Consider the following 15,882-nt stretch of genomic DNA (forward strand, 5'->3'; position numbering starts at 1 on the left):
AAATCCAAGATGGACGCCATTTTTTTTCCTTCTTTTTTTCAGGGTTCGTACGGTCATGGAAAACCTGGAAAAGTCATGGAATTTTAAAATGGTCATTTCCATGCCTAGAAAAGTCATGGAAACAAACTTAAATCATAAAAGTTTTGGAAAAGTCATGGAAATGTTGGTATATTCACATCATTTACGCCGAGTTTGAAATAATTAATATAAACAGATGGATTTGCACATGAAGAATAAACATTTATATAAGTGTTTAAAGGAATAAACATGAACAGAAATGTTTTTCTTTTAATCAAACTATTGTCTCATTCATTTGTTTCATTTAAGGTAAACTGTATGCTTTGGAATTCTCATTTTTTGAATACAAAATTCTCTAAATTGTTCATGTTTATACCGAGATTGTAGTTTGGTCATGGACATTTGGTTTAGAGTCCTGGAAAAGTCCTGGAAATCCATTGGTCAAAATGTGTAAGAACCCTGTCTTTTTCTTTCTTTTTTTCTCCTTTTCTTTTCTTTGACGGTGTTTATTCCTTCGCCCGCAGGTGGAGATCACGCTGCAGGACGTCAACGACAACCCGCCCGTCTTCCCCAACGACATCCTCGAAGTGGCCATCGAGGAGAACGTCGGCGACGGCTTCAGGATAATGCAGCTAACAGCCACGGATGCAGACAAGGTAACGGCTCCCCCCGGTTTCTATTCCGTCTGACAGGGTTTTTTTTTTTTTTTGCACTTTCCTCTGCCCGGTTTCCACTTCCACTGCTTTCCGAACAGATATCCTGGGAGTGATTTAATTTGAAAATAAGCTCTTTTTTAAATTTTCCTACACTGTAGAAGCCTCCAGTAGATTCAAATGGGATTTTGAAGCCAGCGCAGCTGTCGATAATGGAATAAAGTCGACATGTAGTATCTTTAAGTTCATCCAGGGCAGAAAACAAAAGGGTGTAAAACACAAATTAGAGGATGGATTCATTAAATTATCTACATCGGGGCAAATATCCCAGTTGGAGATGTCGGCCTCTGGGAAGATGTTCGGACCACAGCGTTACATAACATTAGCTAATTAAGAGTTCAGCGCATTTCATTGAGTCAGAGTGGCCGAGACAGATTGTGCTGCTTTCACCCTCACACACACACACCCTCACACACACACACACACACACACACCACTTTGAATCAATCTGTCTTCATACACTCTCCTCCACACACACACACACAGAAGTCTCTCTGCTCGTCTCATGTTAACGTTATCTGAGACGCCACCGGTGTCACAGAGCCCGGAGAGGAAAACGGGGCCAGCGATTGATTATTTTTTTGCACCCCCTCCCCACCCCCCCGACGCTCCGATAGTCCCTCTGCGGCCACCGTAGTTCACGTTACATCAGCGGGATCACTCTCAATTAGTTAAAGGGTTAGGGATGTGGACATCAAATTCCCGCAGAGAGAATGAGAACTCTGCCATTTCCAGTTGAGAGGGGAGAGAGATTAGAATATTCGAATATGGATTTAAATTTAGCGTTAATTTAAGAGGCCACGCCCCCGAATGTGAGATTTCAATTCTGGCCATTTTTATTTTTGCCTGTACCACAGTTGACTGTAAATCTCATTGGGGGGGATTTTAAGGACATTACTTAAGTATTCATCTTCTTTTTTATTTATTTTTGAGGCGTCAAAGCACTCGCTATCGAAATCTAGCCCGAGTTCGTGACACGGAAAAACTCTGCTCCGCGTTTTGTGAAAATTCGGCACTATTTCTTATTATTGCTGGATGTGGACATCAAATTCCCGCGGAGAGAACGAGAACTCCGGCATCTCCAAGCCAAAGGATGTAGTTGAGAGGGGAGAGAGATTATAAAGAGAGGATATGGAATTAAATTTAGCGTTAACTTAAGCGGCCACGCCCCTGAATGTGAAATAAAGTCGTACAACGTTTCAATTCTCGCCATTTCAGCTGACTGTAAATCTCATCGGGGGGATTTTAAGGACATTATTTGAGTATTATTCTTCTTTTTATTTATTTTTTAAGCGTCAAAGCACTCACAGCTTTGATCTCGGTATACAAATCGAGCCCGAGTTCGTGACACGGAAAAAATCTGCTCCGCGTTTTGGGAAAATTAAGCATTATTTCTTATTATTGCTGGATTTGGGAATTAAATTCCTGCGGAGAGAACGAGAACTCTGGCGTCTCCAAGCCAAAGGATGTAGTTGAGAGGAGATAGAGAGGATATGGAATTAAATTTAGCGTTAACTTAAGAAGCCACGCCCCCGAATGTGAGATAAAGTCGTACAACGTTTCAATTCTGGCCATTTTTCTTTTTGTCGGACGACCACAGCTGACTGTGAATCTCATCGGGGGGGATTTTAAGGACATTATTTGAGTATTATTCTTCTTTTTATTAATTTTTTAAGCGTCAAATCACTCACAGCTTTGGTATCTGTATCGAAATCAAGCCCGATTCCGTGACACGGAAAAGCTCTGCTCCGCGTTTTGGGAAAATTAAGCATTATCTCTTAACGTACGCAGGTATAGTCGATTTAAAGTCGACAAAAGCGTACAGACGCTTAAAAAGAATGCAGTGGCCTTTAAAAAAAAAAAAACTTTATTTCTTTTTTAGGAATTATGGATTCTAGAGACTTCAGTACGAGATATAAAGCTGGCACTTCCCTCCAGCTCTCACTCATACGAGGATCCTTAAACAGGAACCTTAAGTTGCGCTGACACCGAGCAAACGGAGCGTACGGAGCTCCTGGCTGAGAGAAAGCCACATGTGTGCGTGACCCCGCGGCCCAGAGAGTGCAAGCTGTCGGCCAGCTGACGCACTGGATACAGACATCATAATGATCCCTTTCCAATTTTTAACGGCGCTCCATGTGCGAGGGTATATTAAAACGCTGTTTCTCAGGGCATCCGGAGAAGGAACGAGCTTGAAAGAGAAGTCGATATAAAAGCGTAAAAAGCTTTTTTCTCTCGGTCTCGTGCAGGCAGGCGAGGCCTTTCGACTGCGAATGTTTCTCACCTCATTGGAAAGAAAAAAGACTGCGAAAGTTTTATTAGAATTCTGACCATATGTGGAAAATATGGCACAGGTAAAGCTTACTTAATGAAGAAAAGTGCAACAATGGCTCTGAAGGTACAGATGCACGTTAATGTGTTCCAGAGACTGGCTGTAAGTGTATTTCAAGACTGCGTGGTGCGGCCGGTGGGTCCACCCTCTTCCTCTTTTCTTCGGGGCTTTGTGTTTGAGCTCTCGGTGACACCGCGCTGCTTGTTTTTCAGGAGTCTGTATTATGATTGGCTCGTGCTCTCGTGCGCTGGTGCATACAGGAAGCCTCGCCATCCCCGCCGGCGCTGTCTGCTTCGCACCTCTCAAAAACCACTCATCTGCTAAATGAGTTCCCCCCCCACACTCAAACCCCCCCTCCCTCCCACCCGCCAAACAAGCAAAGCTGTAAAGTAGTCAGACCCTTAACTGGAGGTCAAGAGGGCATCCAGTGTTTGCGTAAGTGTGCGTGAGTGTTCGTAAGATCTTAATTACTTATGTTGGTTTAGCAAAGAGAGAGAGGAATTAGTGCGTTGACACACACATTTGTGTGTGTGTGTGTGTAGGACTGTGGTCTAGCCGGACCCCCTTGCTCGGCCTCTCCCCACCTCCCTCGCTCTGCCTTTGAACCCTATCAGAAAATTAATTGGCAAAACTGTGGGGTGTTGGGTTTCCGGCCTGCGGGCCCAGGTGGCTGATGGGATTGCCAGATCTGGAGCCACTGATTGATGACAGCAGGGTAGTTAGATGAGCGGGGCCTCGACCCCACCCTCGTTTATTTTATTATTTTTACTGGGCCTGGATCTGTGACCGGGTCTCTGGTAAAGCAATGACCGTGTTTACATGCATTCGAATAACTGGATTAGTCGGACTGAAATCGAATGATCCGTTTCATGTAAACACCTTTGTTCGACTATGTGCGGTCCGACTACGATCCGATTAACACCCCTGGATAACTCGATCCGATCCGGTTGATAATTCGACTATCGCGGCATGTAACGGTGAACTGGATTAGGAACTGGACTTTGCGTCTTTGCGCATGCTTGAGATCCCGCCGCCCTCCTCCCTCCCATGTCGTGACCCGGAAGTCGAAAGAGACGATAAGTTGTCACTGCCGGGAGCCTGGCCGGCAGAAAACAAACAAACAACGCCAATAGCGCCATTTGCATTCGCTGTACTCCTATTAACATCATGCAAGAATAGTAGAGGGCTGTAGCTTCGCCTTGCTCTCTGTTCGCCATCTTTCTCAAAATGTTGTTGTTGTTGGTTGTTGTTGGTAGTGGTGAAGAGGTCAAGCGGAAATGGCTGTATCACCACGAGTTGTAATGAAAACAGCGCCACCTATCGTATCGGATATGACATGCTTTCAAAGGCCAATGATTCGAATTACTCACTGCCATGTATATTGGGATAACAGCTGATCCCCCAAAAGATATCATAGTCCGACTAAAGCAAGATTCAAATTATACCATCATGTAAACGCACTGACTGAGTGACGGGGAGTCAGGATTTTTTTTTGATCCGTCGTATAAAAAAAACGACCACGGGAAAGAGATAAGGACGAGTCATGAACTCGTTCTTCGCGATATTGACTCTCGCTCTAAAGCGTTTGACGACGGCCGTGTCTAGACCCGTTGGCGTACGCATAAAGTTTGACAGAATTGAATCTTCTGTCCCAGAAACGACATGAACCTACAACACCTGTATCCATAAATAATACTTTTTTATTTGGCGTAACTCAATCTGGGCTCCATGTGTTCACCGGTACTCGAAGAAGCAGCGAGAGTCCCGTCGTTTTCACTGGAAAACCAGCGTCAGGGGGAGGGGGCGGGGCTACAGAATAAGTGAGAAGCGAGATGCCAACATTGCCGCATGCACACAGTTCATGCCAGACGCTGTTTGTCATTGCGTCGTTTCCACCGACGCCGTCGACGTGCCGGCGTAAAGCCGCCGACGTGCCGGCGTAAAGCCGCTCCATTGTCCCGGCCGGATCAAAAGAGCACTGAAAGAGTTCCGAGTCCCCCCCATTGAGCTCGGCTCTTAACCGGCGTGTAACCAGAGCTCCGTCTGGCTGAATAGCGATCGCTTTTTGATGTTGCTTTTTCATTTTTTTGGGTGTGGGGGGGGGGGGGCGGGGGGGGGGGGTCCACACAGAGTGAGACAGTTGTCTGATCTCCGATTGTCTCCCCCGAGCACAAATATAACCGCCGGGCTCCGTCGCCGGGCCCCGTCGCCGGGCCCTTTCAGTGGCGGTATCACGTTCGGTCGCTCCTCTCTCGTTGCAAAGCCTCGCCGCATGTGTCGCGCCGCTTGTTCCCCCCTCCCTGACGAGGGAACAGGGGAATCTATTAGTTGCATTTATAGAGGAACGTTATAGTTCAAAGACTCTCCAGAACATCAGCCGCTCAGCTTCTGCTTCACGAATTACACATTTTATAAGAAGTTACGGGATTCGAGATGTAAAAAAGTCGTTTGTTTCCGACATGTTCCAAAATGTTTGGTTATTTTAGAGCAGACGCACTACTAAAATATCCTTTTATATCAAGATACATTTTTTTTAAACTCACATTTGATCAAAAACGTGCTAATAAATCTACGAGTCTCTTTTTTGGCACGTTTTTTGCTAACGAAAGTTTTTTTCCCATCCGCCTGGAATCAATTTAGCAGAAAACGCCCGCTGCTCGCTTGACATTCTTTTTTGCGCGGATCATGGCCGTGTGATAATCACCACATTTGTAATTCATTACATGCATCATAAAGGGCTCATGATTAGCAACGGGGGCTTTACAGAGTGAAGCAATATTAATGCCTCGGGGGTGTCGGCAGATAAAGCAAATTACAAGCCGGCGAAGAGTCACCGTGTTCAAATATCATCAATATATGAGAGAACACTTTGAACATGAAGGTACGACATTTAATACTGAATGACGAACAATAACAGTCCAATAAAGTCAGAAAAGGCGGGTTTTATCTATATTTTGAGTCAATTGAGTCTTGATAGATTGATACTTGTCTCTTTTTAAATTGTTTTATGATTAACTTAAATTACACAGCGATATAAACAGATTATAAGGCATTCCAAGTACCTTTATAATGTTTTATAGAAAGTAAAGACACATTGTTCTACTTGATTTAATGAAGAAGAAAAGAAAAGGCTCAATGTTACACATACATTAAGAAAGAATATACACTTTTATTAATCCCCAAGGGGAAATTAGTTCTCTGCATTACTTGATGAGATTCCTTTTAGTTTAAATGTTTGAGTTGAAGTTTCACCAGTGACAACAATTTACAAAACCTGCAAATATTAACTTTTATGTTTGGTTCGTTGCTCGCAAAACATTATTTTGGTTTCGTGCCATTAAATTACGGTTTAATTACGCAACGCTCTTTTTATTTTCACCATGACATCACCTTTTTTTTAAACTTGATTTAATGAAGAAAAGATACATTTAGGGCTCAATATTACACATAAAGTTCAGCAAAGTAAACAAGTCCAACTTTATGGACACTAGGAAGATTCTAGAAAATGCACAAAACCCATAAATATTGACTTAAGTTTGGTTTGTTGCTCGCGATCAGCCGGAAAACAAATTATTATGTTTTTTGGCCATAAAAATATCTGTTTAATTGCTTAAATTCCTTTTATTTTGCATTCCGTTACCATAACGTCAGGTTTTTTCTTCTTTTCCCACCCGCCTCAGGGTCCCAACGCTCTCGTGACGTACACCATCGTCAGCGGGGCGGACGACAGCTTCCGCATCGACCCCGAGTCCGGCGACCTGACCGCCACCAAGAAGCTGGACCGGGAGCGCCGCTCCGAGTACTCCCTGCTGGTGCGCGCCGACGACGGGAAGCAGTCGACCGACATGAGGCTGAACATCACCGTCAAGGACGTCAACGACCACACGCCCAAGTTCTCCCGGGACACGTATTCCTTCGACATCCCCGAGGACACGGCGCCGGGTGAGTTCCGACCTGCTCTGTTAAGCTCATCATTATTAGGAGCCGGCGTCCTTGTGGCGGTTTATAAGGAATACTCATACGAGCCCCTGCGTACGCTTCCTTCAGGGGGGAATTAAAGGAGTTTTAAGAGGTCGAATGGGACGGTAACTGATATTTGATTTTTGTGGAAATCCATCAGCGACCGAAAGGATTTACAGTAACGCTGACAACCGCCTGGCACGTCGCTTTAAATCGAAAAGAAATAAGTTTGTGAAATGACGGAAGGGGGTTAGGGGAGGATGTAACCGAGATGTAATTATGTAAATACTAATAAAAACACCTCATCATTAGCTGTTGCGGCTTTGTGTTTTCATCCGGACATCCTGCATTTGCTTCGGTTCCGGCCGAATGGAGTCACCGGTGTTATTAATAAAGCCTAATAACCCCCCTGTAGATGCATTAAAGTCGTTTCTGTCCTCCTTCGCCCCCGCCCAGGCTCCATCGTGGCGGCGATCCTGGCCAGCGACTCCGACTCGGGGCTGAACGGCGAGGTCACGTACTCGCTGGAGGACGAGGACGAGGCGTTCCGGCTGAACCCGGTGACGGGCGTCTTCAACGTGACGCGCCCGCTGGACTACGAGAGCCAGCAGTACTACATCCTGACGGCGAGGGCCCGGGACGGCGGGGGCCAGGCCGGCGCCGTGCGGGTGTATTTCAACGTGCTGGACGTGAACGACAACGCGCCCGTCTTCAACGCCGCCGCCTACAGCGCGTCCGTCTCCGAGAGTCTGCCGCCCGGGTCCACCGTGGTCGCCGTCGGGGCCACAGACGCCGACGACGGTACAAGAAAAACATCATTTGTGAAGGATAAGAAATGTCGGAAGTTATTTTAGCCATAACTGAAACTAAAAGAAGGGCTTTCATTGTCTAACGGGTCAAATATCAACGAGTTAAAAATGGCGCCTGTAAAAATGGGAATTTGTGTCAATACTGATATAAAGACATTGGTTTATCTCTCATATGACATAAACTAATGTGTTGATCAGGCTCCAATAGATAAATACATATTTATTAGATTAATTATTCCACTTTTTAATCCATCCTGTCTTATTTTCTTGCTTTGATCTTTTGTGCATTAGTTTTAACATGTTTTTCTTAATCTATTTGCAACTCTAAGCTTTAGTATTATTATTATAAATATATTTTTATAAATTGTGAGGTTATTTCTTAATTTGACAATCATTAAACATCCCAATTGTCAGACTAGATCAGAAAGAAGAAAAAAAATATTTTGAGTTTTATATTACTATCCTTGTATATTTAGACACTTCCAAATCAGGATATATTGCATATACTGTATTCTTTTTTTTTAGTCAGAAGTGAATATATTTAAAATGGTTGTTAGAAGTTAAACTCTGGTTATATACTCTCCACTGAATCAAGAGTGAGTTCGACCAAAGCAGATTAATTTAACGCGTGTCACTTGGTTCTTACAGCTGGTGACACAGAAGCTCTCAAAAACTGCTTTTTAATTTTTTTTTATTCTGCTGTAAAATATTAAAGTGGTCCTCTGAGTTATTTCCTGGCGTCTCAGGTGGCGACTCCCCCTGCGGTGTAATTACCGCTTCTCCACGGGACCTAACGGGGTCATCGTGACGCACATTCCTGGGATTATATATAACATATAAACCAGATTCTAGGCTCCGTCCATCGTGATCTGACCACGTCGCCCTCTGCAGACGCACAGCTGCCCGCCCTCTACCGGCAAAAGAAACGCCACCGTTGTTAGCGCTTCCTAAACCGCGACCCACCCCCACACCCGACCCCCAGACTTTGATGAGGGATTACTTGCATCTGTAAATACACCCCTGACTGTGGGAAGGTGCCGAGGCTTTCCACGTGAATACCCCGTTGAGTTGAATTACAGACGCTCAATTTAAGCTCATTTCAAGTTCATTTCAACCCACCTCATTTCAACCCCCCCCCCCCCCCCCCCCGTGGACTTCATCGCACAATTTGAGGAAATGGATAAGATAACGTACGGGATCTTGAACAATCGCATCTGGAAACAATGGACGCTATTAAAAAATATCAACATTCGACCTACAACCGCGGCGGACTGTTTGTTATCTGGCTTTTCTTTGAGTTCAAGGTCGTACTAAATAGTTCCCGCTAGATTTAATTATCTTTTTTTTTGCACAGTGAGTGTTAGTCGAAATACACCCAGACTCTCCGTCTGTTTAGTACAGAAAAGAAGATTTAATAGGAAAGAGCCTCTTACTTAATTCCCGCCCCCCGACCACAAAGTCTTTCCGTTAACCCAAATTAAATGTTGGTTCCAGGTTTTTTTTCCCCCGTCTATTCTCCACGTAACATTTAAACCTTGGGAGCAAAATACAAACCAAACGTGATTAAAAAGTTCACAGTAGTAGTTTGTCTCGTGTGATATGAAGTATCTTTTGGCAGGGAGTGAGCGTCCCAAAGGCTATTTTTTTAATCAAATCGTTTTTTTTGGCACTTTTATTTCGCGGTCGTGATAAACCGTTGCCGGATTTAATCAAATGTGAGGTTCTTATGCTTTTCTTCGTCACACGTAAACACGTTCACGGTCTGGACCTTTTCAGATGTCACCTCGGCTTGTTGGATATTGGTAAACCACTGTCGCGTTTTGAAATAGTTAAAGCTATCGGTATTATTGCCTTCTGATTATTCTTTTTTTCCAGGCCCGAATGCCCAGCTCCACTACAGCATCGCGTCCGGAGACTCCCAGGGCCACTTTGTCATCGGCGAGGACGGCGTCCTCCAGACCAGGAAGACCCTGGACAGAGAAAACCAGTCCTTCTACAACCTGGTGATCACGGTCAACGACCTGGCTCCTCCTCCCATGACCCGCTTCACCAGCACCGCCCAGGTGTCCGTCATCCTTCTGGACGTCAACGACTGCCCGCCGACCTTCACCTCTCGGCGGGTGACCTACATCCAGGAGAACACGCCGGTGGACACGGTCGTGTTCACCGCCCGGGCGGTGGACGCCGACAGCGGACCCAACAGCTACGTCGAGTACTCGCTCAAGGGGCCCTTCGGTAACAAGTTCAGCATCGGCGCCATCGACGGGGACGTCCGGCTGGTCGGCGAACTGGACCGCGAGGAGCTTTCCAACTACACCCTCACGATCGTAGCCACCGACAAAGGCGAACCCCCCCTGTCGTCGACGATGGACGTGACCGTGACGGTTCTGGACGTCAACGACAACACGCCGAGCTTCTCGCAGAACATCTACGACATCGAGATCGAGGAGAACACCCTGACCGGGATCGACGTCGTCCAGGTGTTCGCCGGCGACGCCGACGAGGGCACCAACGGGCAGATCCGATTTTCCATCTCGGGGGGCAACGCCAACTCCGACTTCCGGATCGATTCGGTCACGGGGGCGATCTCGGTGGCCAAGCAGCTGGACCGCGAGGCGCGTTCGTCCTACTCGCTGGTGGTCCAAGCCGCCGACCGCGGCAGCAGCCCCAGGGCGGACCGCGCGACGGTCAACGTCGTGCTGTTGGACGTCAACGACCGCTCGCCGGAGTTCGAGCTCTCTCCGTACACCGTCAACGTCCAGGAGAACTTCGAAGATCTACCGAAGAACATCCTGCAGGTCAGTACGCTTTGTTTTTTCAGCCGCCGGGACGTCGGTAACATTCACAGACGGGACTCGCTGAGTGAATGACAGTTATAAGACCTTAAATGAGCTAATGCCCTAAACAAATTTGTAGTAATAGTAACTTAATAAGTGCAGGTATGTGAGCCGTGTCGGTGAACCACTGAACCAGTTCGCACGGTGGTCTCATTTTGCCAAACGCTGTGACAGAATTCGTGACTAAAACTACATAGAAACGATATATGACTGCAATTTGCACTGCGCAATTAGGCCTTCAACCGAAATATGAACCGGGGCTGCATTGCATCGAGAGGGCAATTAACGTGGCAACCGCCCCTGATGACTTAATGGACAGTGGATAAAAAATGGACGGGGGTCGGGGCAACTGATTTCCATTGATGGAGCAATTCCAATTTTCTTTATTTGCTTGTGTACCTTGTGAGGAAATGAGGGCTCAGTTATGTGGTTGTGGTGGTGGTGGTGGTGGGGGGGGGGTCCAGACGCGGTGGGCTCCTGCCACACAAGAACACACATCTGCGCATCTAACCTGTGCCGTCTGCGGCGTGCATGGCAGGGAGGCCTGGAGAGCCCCCACAATGCATCTGGGCTCACGGGTTTTAATGCTGCAGCACGAGGGTGAAATGCCAAGACTGACATTTTTGTGTGTTTTTTTCTTCTTTTACGTGGAAAGTCTGATTAGACAAAGTGAATAAAGTAATGATCTCCCTTCCCTCAGCAATTACCTCCATGGTGCCCCCGTGATGGTGACTATTATCCCTTCAGTAGGGAGGCTCAGCAAGGTGGTCACACTGGGTTACCGCCAGCTCGTGTGGATTGAGCAACATTCTTTCAACAACAGAAAAAATTGTTCCAGAAACTGCAGGAATGAGATTTTGTCAACGACAATCCACTAAAATGTCAATTTGTACATCCCAAACGCACAAATTGATCTCTATTGATGGAAAGTAACTCACTAGCGACTCAGTCAGTCCTGTACTTAAAGTCAAGATGGAATTTTTAAAATCCTTTTAAAGCCTTTTAGATCATATCTAGAGTGCATCTATTTCACAATGGGCAAAAAAAATAAAGCAAAAACCTAATTATTCCTGTATCCCAAAATATGACTTGTGCTTACGTTAGCTAGTACCAACCAATTATAATATGATGACATCCGTACATCGACCAAGTGTAATTGCTATCATCTGTTATCTTTAAATATGCAAGAACTCACATGAGTGACTCACCGTGACGTCGCCTTTCTCATCGTATTTCTGAAACGCAGAAGCTAAACTGTACTTAAGTCTCGTACATGTTACTTCCCACCGCCGCCGTGCTATTAAAACTCCCTCGCGACTGTTCGACTGTTTATTCCAGACAACCTGCAGTTTGGCTGCTGGAAAATAATAATAAAACACATTTCTTTGCAGAAGGAGAAGCAGTTTGATTCCCAGAATCCCTAAAAGAGGCTTGTTTTCTTGTTTCCCCCCAGGTCGTCGCCAGAGACGACGACCAAGGTGCCAACGGGCAGCTCAGCTACATGCTCAGCGGCGGGAACGACGAGGGCGCCTTCAGCCTGTCGTCCAGCGGCCGGCTGAGCGTGACGCAGACGCTGGACCGCGAGGTCCGGGGGAAGTACGTCCTGCTGGTCACCGCCACCGACTCAGGTGAGGCTCACGTCACAACCGTGTCTTTTTCACGGGGGCCGTTGGGTCGTTTACGTGTCTCGGTGGACGATCTGGGGAGAACTCCGTGTCACGTGTACTTTTTTCATGTCTACAAACACGAGTTCACAGGGCTCTTTCTTCTTCTTCACCTTCTCCCTCTTCTTCCTCCCCCCTCTACCACCTCCTCCTCCTTCTTCTTCTTCTTCTTCTTCTTCTTCTTCTTCTTCTTCTGCTTCTGCTTCTTCTTCTTCTTCTTCTTCTTCTTCTCGCCCTTCTTCTTCTTCTTTTCACCCTTCTTCTTCTTCTCCCCCTTCTTCTTCTTCTTTTCACCCTTCTTCTTCTTCTTCTTCTACTAGGTATTACCTGTTGGACACAGGATGAGCTCCCTTTTCTTCTCCCTTCTCCTCCCCATTTCATCTCCTTCGTCTCCCTCTTCTTCCTCCTCCCCCCTCCACCTCCTTCTTCTTCTCCCTCTTCTTCTTCACCTCCTCCCTCTTCTTCTTTTTCACCTTCTCCCTCTTCTTCTTCACCTCCTCCCCCCTCCTTCTTCTTCTCCCTCTTCTTCTTCATCTTCCCCCCCCCTCCACCTCCCTCTTCTTCTTCACCTCCTCCCTCTTCTTCTTCTTCTTCTTCTTCTTCACCTTCTCCCTCTTCTTCTTCCTCCTCCCCCCTCCACCTCCTTCTTCTTCTCCCTCTTTGCCTCCTCCCTCTTCTTCTTCACCTCCCCCCCCTCCACCTCCCTCTTCTTCTTCCCCCCTCCACCTTCTTCCTCCTTCTTCTCCCCCTCCTCCTCCTCCTGCACCTCCTCCACCTTCTTCTCCCCTTTCCCCTCCTCCTCCTTCTCCTCCTCCTTCTTCTTCTTCTTCTTCTTCTTCTTCTTCTTCTTCTTCCCTCATCTTCTTCTTCTTCTTCTTCTTCTTCTTCTTCTTCTTCTTCGACTTCTTCTTCGTGCGGCAGTAAATAACCTAAACATTCGGAGAGTATTTAGCTTGCTAAAAATTAGCGTGTTTTTTTCCCCTTCTCTTTCCGTACCTTTTCCCTCGAAGTCTTTCAGCGGGTCGAACAGCGCCGTCTTGTTTATTTGGATCCGGCGGTCGAGCTTGTTATAGCCAGATAAAAGGTTCGCTTGTTATTGCGTGGAGGCCAGTTAATGTGCAGTTTAAAGGAGTACATGCGTATCCCCGTCGCAGCCAAATCACATGCTATCCCAGTTAAGTATACGTTTCCCCCCCCACCCCCTCTGGCATGCTGTCATGGTTCATTCCTGCACCGACCATGTGACCCGTCATCACACGGTGTATTTTAGATTCGGTGAGAATTGTCGGCGAACAATTAGCATATTTGTCGTGGGAAATTGTTTCATTTTATGTCATTTTAAGTGTTTTCTTTCTCTCATTTAAAACAAGTGTGCCGCAGCGTACTGTTTCCAGATGTCTCGAGTCATGCTTCTGCTGAGTCGAGATCGTCTCGCTTCACGTCCTCTTCGGAGGTTTTTGTGCCACATGGACAAAACGAACGTACTAATTAGGATTCGATCCCTTTTCTTTTTTTGTGCGCTTCACAAGGAGTCCATATTTAGAAACCCCTGACAACAATTCCAAAATATTTTGACAGGACGTTTCATTGCGATGTTGGTGAGAGGCAGAAAGAGAAGGAGGAGAGAAAAAAGAAAGAAAGAGGGATTTGGGTAGAATATCAAAATATCAAAAAACCCATAATCATGGTGCAGGCCAAATTACCCAGCAGCATTTTCTCTCACATTCTTGAGGCCTCGGCTGAGCCGGCGGGGTGGAAATGGTTCTCCCGGGCGCGATCGGGCAGAACGCGTCGAAGGTGGACGGTTGCAGACGGTCTGCAGCACCGCCGTCCGCCGGGACCCGCTTTCATCTCAAACCACGGACATTCATCTCCGCGCGTCAGACGTCCGCCGTCTCTTTCCCGCGCATCGATAAAGTAGAGAGGCGCGGGAAAGAGGCGGCGGAGGACGTGGTGTCCGGGTGGTGTACATAAGGTGTCTGGTCGATGTCCGGGTGGTGTCTGGGCCATGTGTACGGAGTGATGTCCACTCAGGGTCCATGTGGTGTCCATGCGGTGTCTGTGTGGTGTCCGGTTTGGTACACGGTGCCCTCGGGGCGCCATCTTCCCAGAGCATCTCCAGTCGCCCCCGGTGACGGTAACCCCGGTGACTCTCAGCTCAAACTGCAGCTTCGGGGCGTGGATGGAAAACAAAAAGAGCTCACCGGGGCGCCCGATTCCCAGCGTGGGGTTCTGGCTCCCAGAATTTTGGCAAACATCTGCCATTGTTTTTTTCCTTAAAAAAAATTCTGCTTGCTTCAGCAACGTGGCATCCGCGCAATTAAAGGTGTTTTCATGAGGCGTCTCGCCGAGAGGAAACTTAAAAGATCAGAACCCGGGACGCGTCTGCTTTCTCTCTTCTTGTTTATGGAAAGTTGTTTACCAGCATTTCTTGAGTTTTAACAAGTTGCGCCCCGATAGCCGGGTCCGGGGCCCGGCCCCAACATCTGGAACCGACTGCAGGCAAATCAGATTTGTAAACCGCCGCTTAGCAAGTCGTGCCCCCGTGGAATCATTTGAATCTGGGAGATTTCCGACCAGACTTTTCCCCACTTTGTGCCGATGGAACGACTCTTAAGTGCTCGAATAATAAAATAAAGTATATTTTTATGAATCTGGCAGCTGGTCAGGTGTGTGTGTGCGTTTGGCCGCCGCTCAACGCTCTATAGCATTCGCTCTGAACAATTCACTTGTTCATGTGATCAGAAATGAAATAAACCTGCCAGAGGCTTTTTATATATGTATATATATTTATATATATCTATATACTGCAACGCACTCCTCATCGGGATCCCTAGCAAGAACATCCAGCAGCTGCAGTACATCCAGAACTCTGCTGCAAGGATCCTGATGAGGGTGCGGAAGTACGACCACATCACACCCGCCCTCAAATCCCTCCACTGGCTACCGGTCCAGTACAGGATTAAATTCAAAGTCTCCCTGCTGACCCACCAGTGCCTCCATGGAACTGCCCCTCTCTACCTTAAAGAACTCATCACTCCCCAATCCTCCCCACGCCATCTCCGCTCTGGACAGGCCAACCTCCTCCAGCCTCGGAGGACAAGGCTCCGAACCATGGGCGACCGCGCCTTCTGTACAGCTGCTCCCAGTCTGTGGAATGCTCTCCCCGACCATTTAAGGGCACCGCAGACTGTGGATTCTTTTAAAAAAGGCCTGAAAACCTATCTTTTTAGAAAAGCGTTTGATTGACTACTTTTTAAACTCTAAAGTCATTTATGTTTGGTTTTATTTTATTTATTTTAATTCTTCTCCTGTGTTTGTTTTTAGTTTTTCCCCTTTTTGTGCAATGTAGCACTTTGAGATCCTTCGTTGGATGTAAAGTGCGTTATACATTAAATTTATTATTATTATTATTATTATTTATATAATTATATATATATTTATATATATATTTATATATATATATATATACATATATATATATACACATATATATATATATATATTTATATACATGTTGGCTACGATGGAACAGCCTTGGCAAGCAAG

At 46.5% G+C, this 15,882-nt stretch overlaps 1 protein-coding gene across 1 annotated transcript in view; it reads left to right on the forward strand.

Annotated features, from left to right (window-relative positions):
* The window catches only part of fat4 (FAT atypical cadherin 4), a 114,562-nt gene that overhangs the window by 55,267 nt on the left and 43,413 nt on the right, over nt 1–15,882 (forward strand). The window contains exons 2-6 of the mRNA XM_056439142.1: nt 543–674; nt 6,744–7,005; nt 7,480–7,824; nt 9,708–10,630; nt 12,123–12,297. Coding sequence (XP_056295117.1) covers nt 543–674; nt 6,744–7,005; nt 7,480–7,824; nt 9,708–10,630; nt 12,123–12,297 — 1,837 coding nt within the window. The remainder of the gene's footprint in view (nt 1–542; nt 675–6,743; nt 7,006–7,479; nt 7,825–9,707; nt 10,631–12,122; nt 12,298–15,882) is intronic.

This window comes from Pseudoliparis swirei, chromosome 19, assembly GCF_029220125.1.
Source record: "Pseudoliparis swirei isolate HS2019 ecotype Mariana Trench chromosome 19, NWPU_hadal_v1, whole genome shotgun sequence".
NCBI classification, from domain to species: domain Eukaryota; kingdom Metazoa; phylum Chordata; class Actinopteri; order Perciformes; family Liparidae; genus Pseudoliparis; species Pseudoliparis swirei.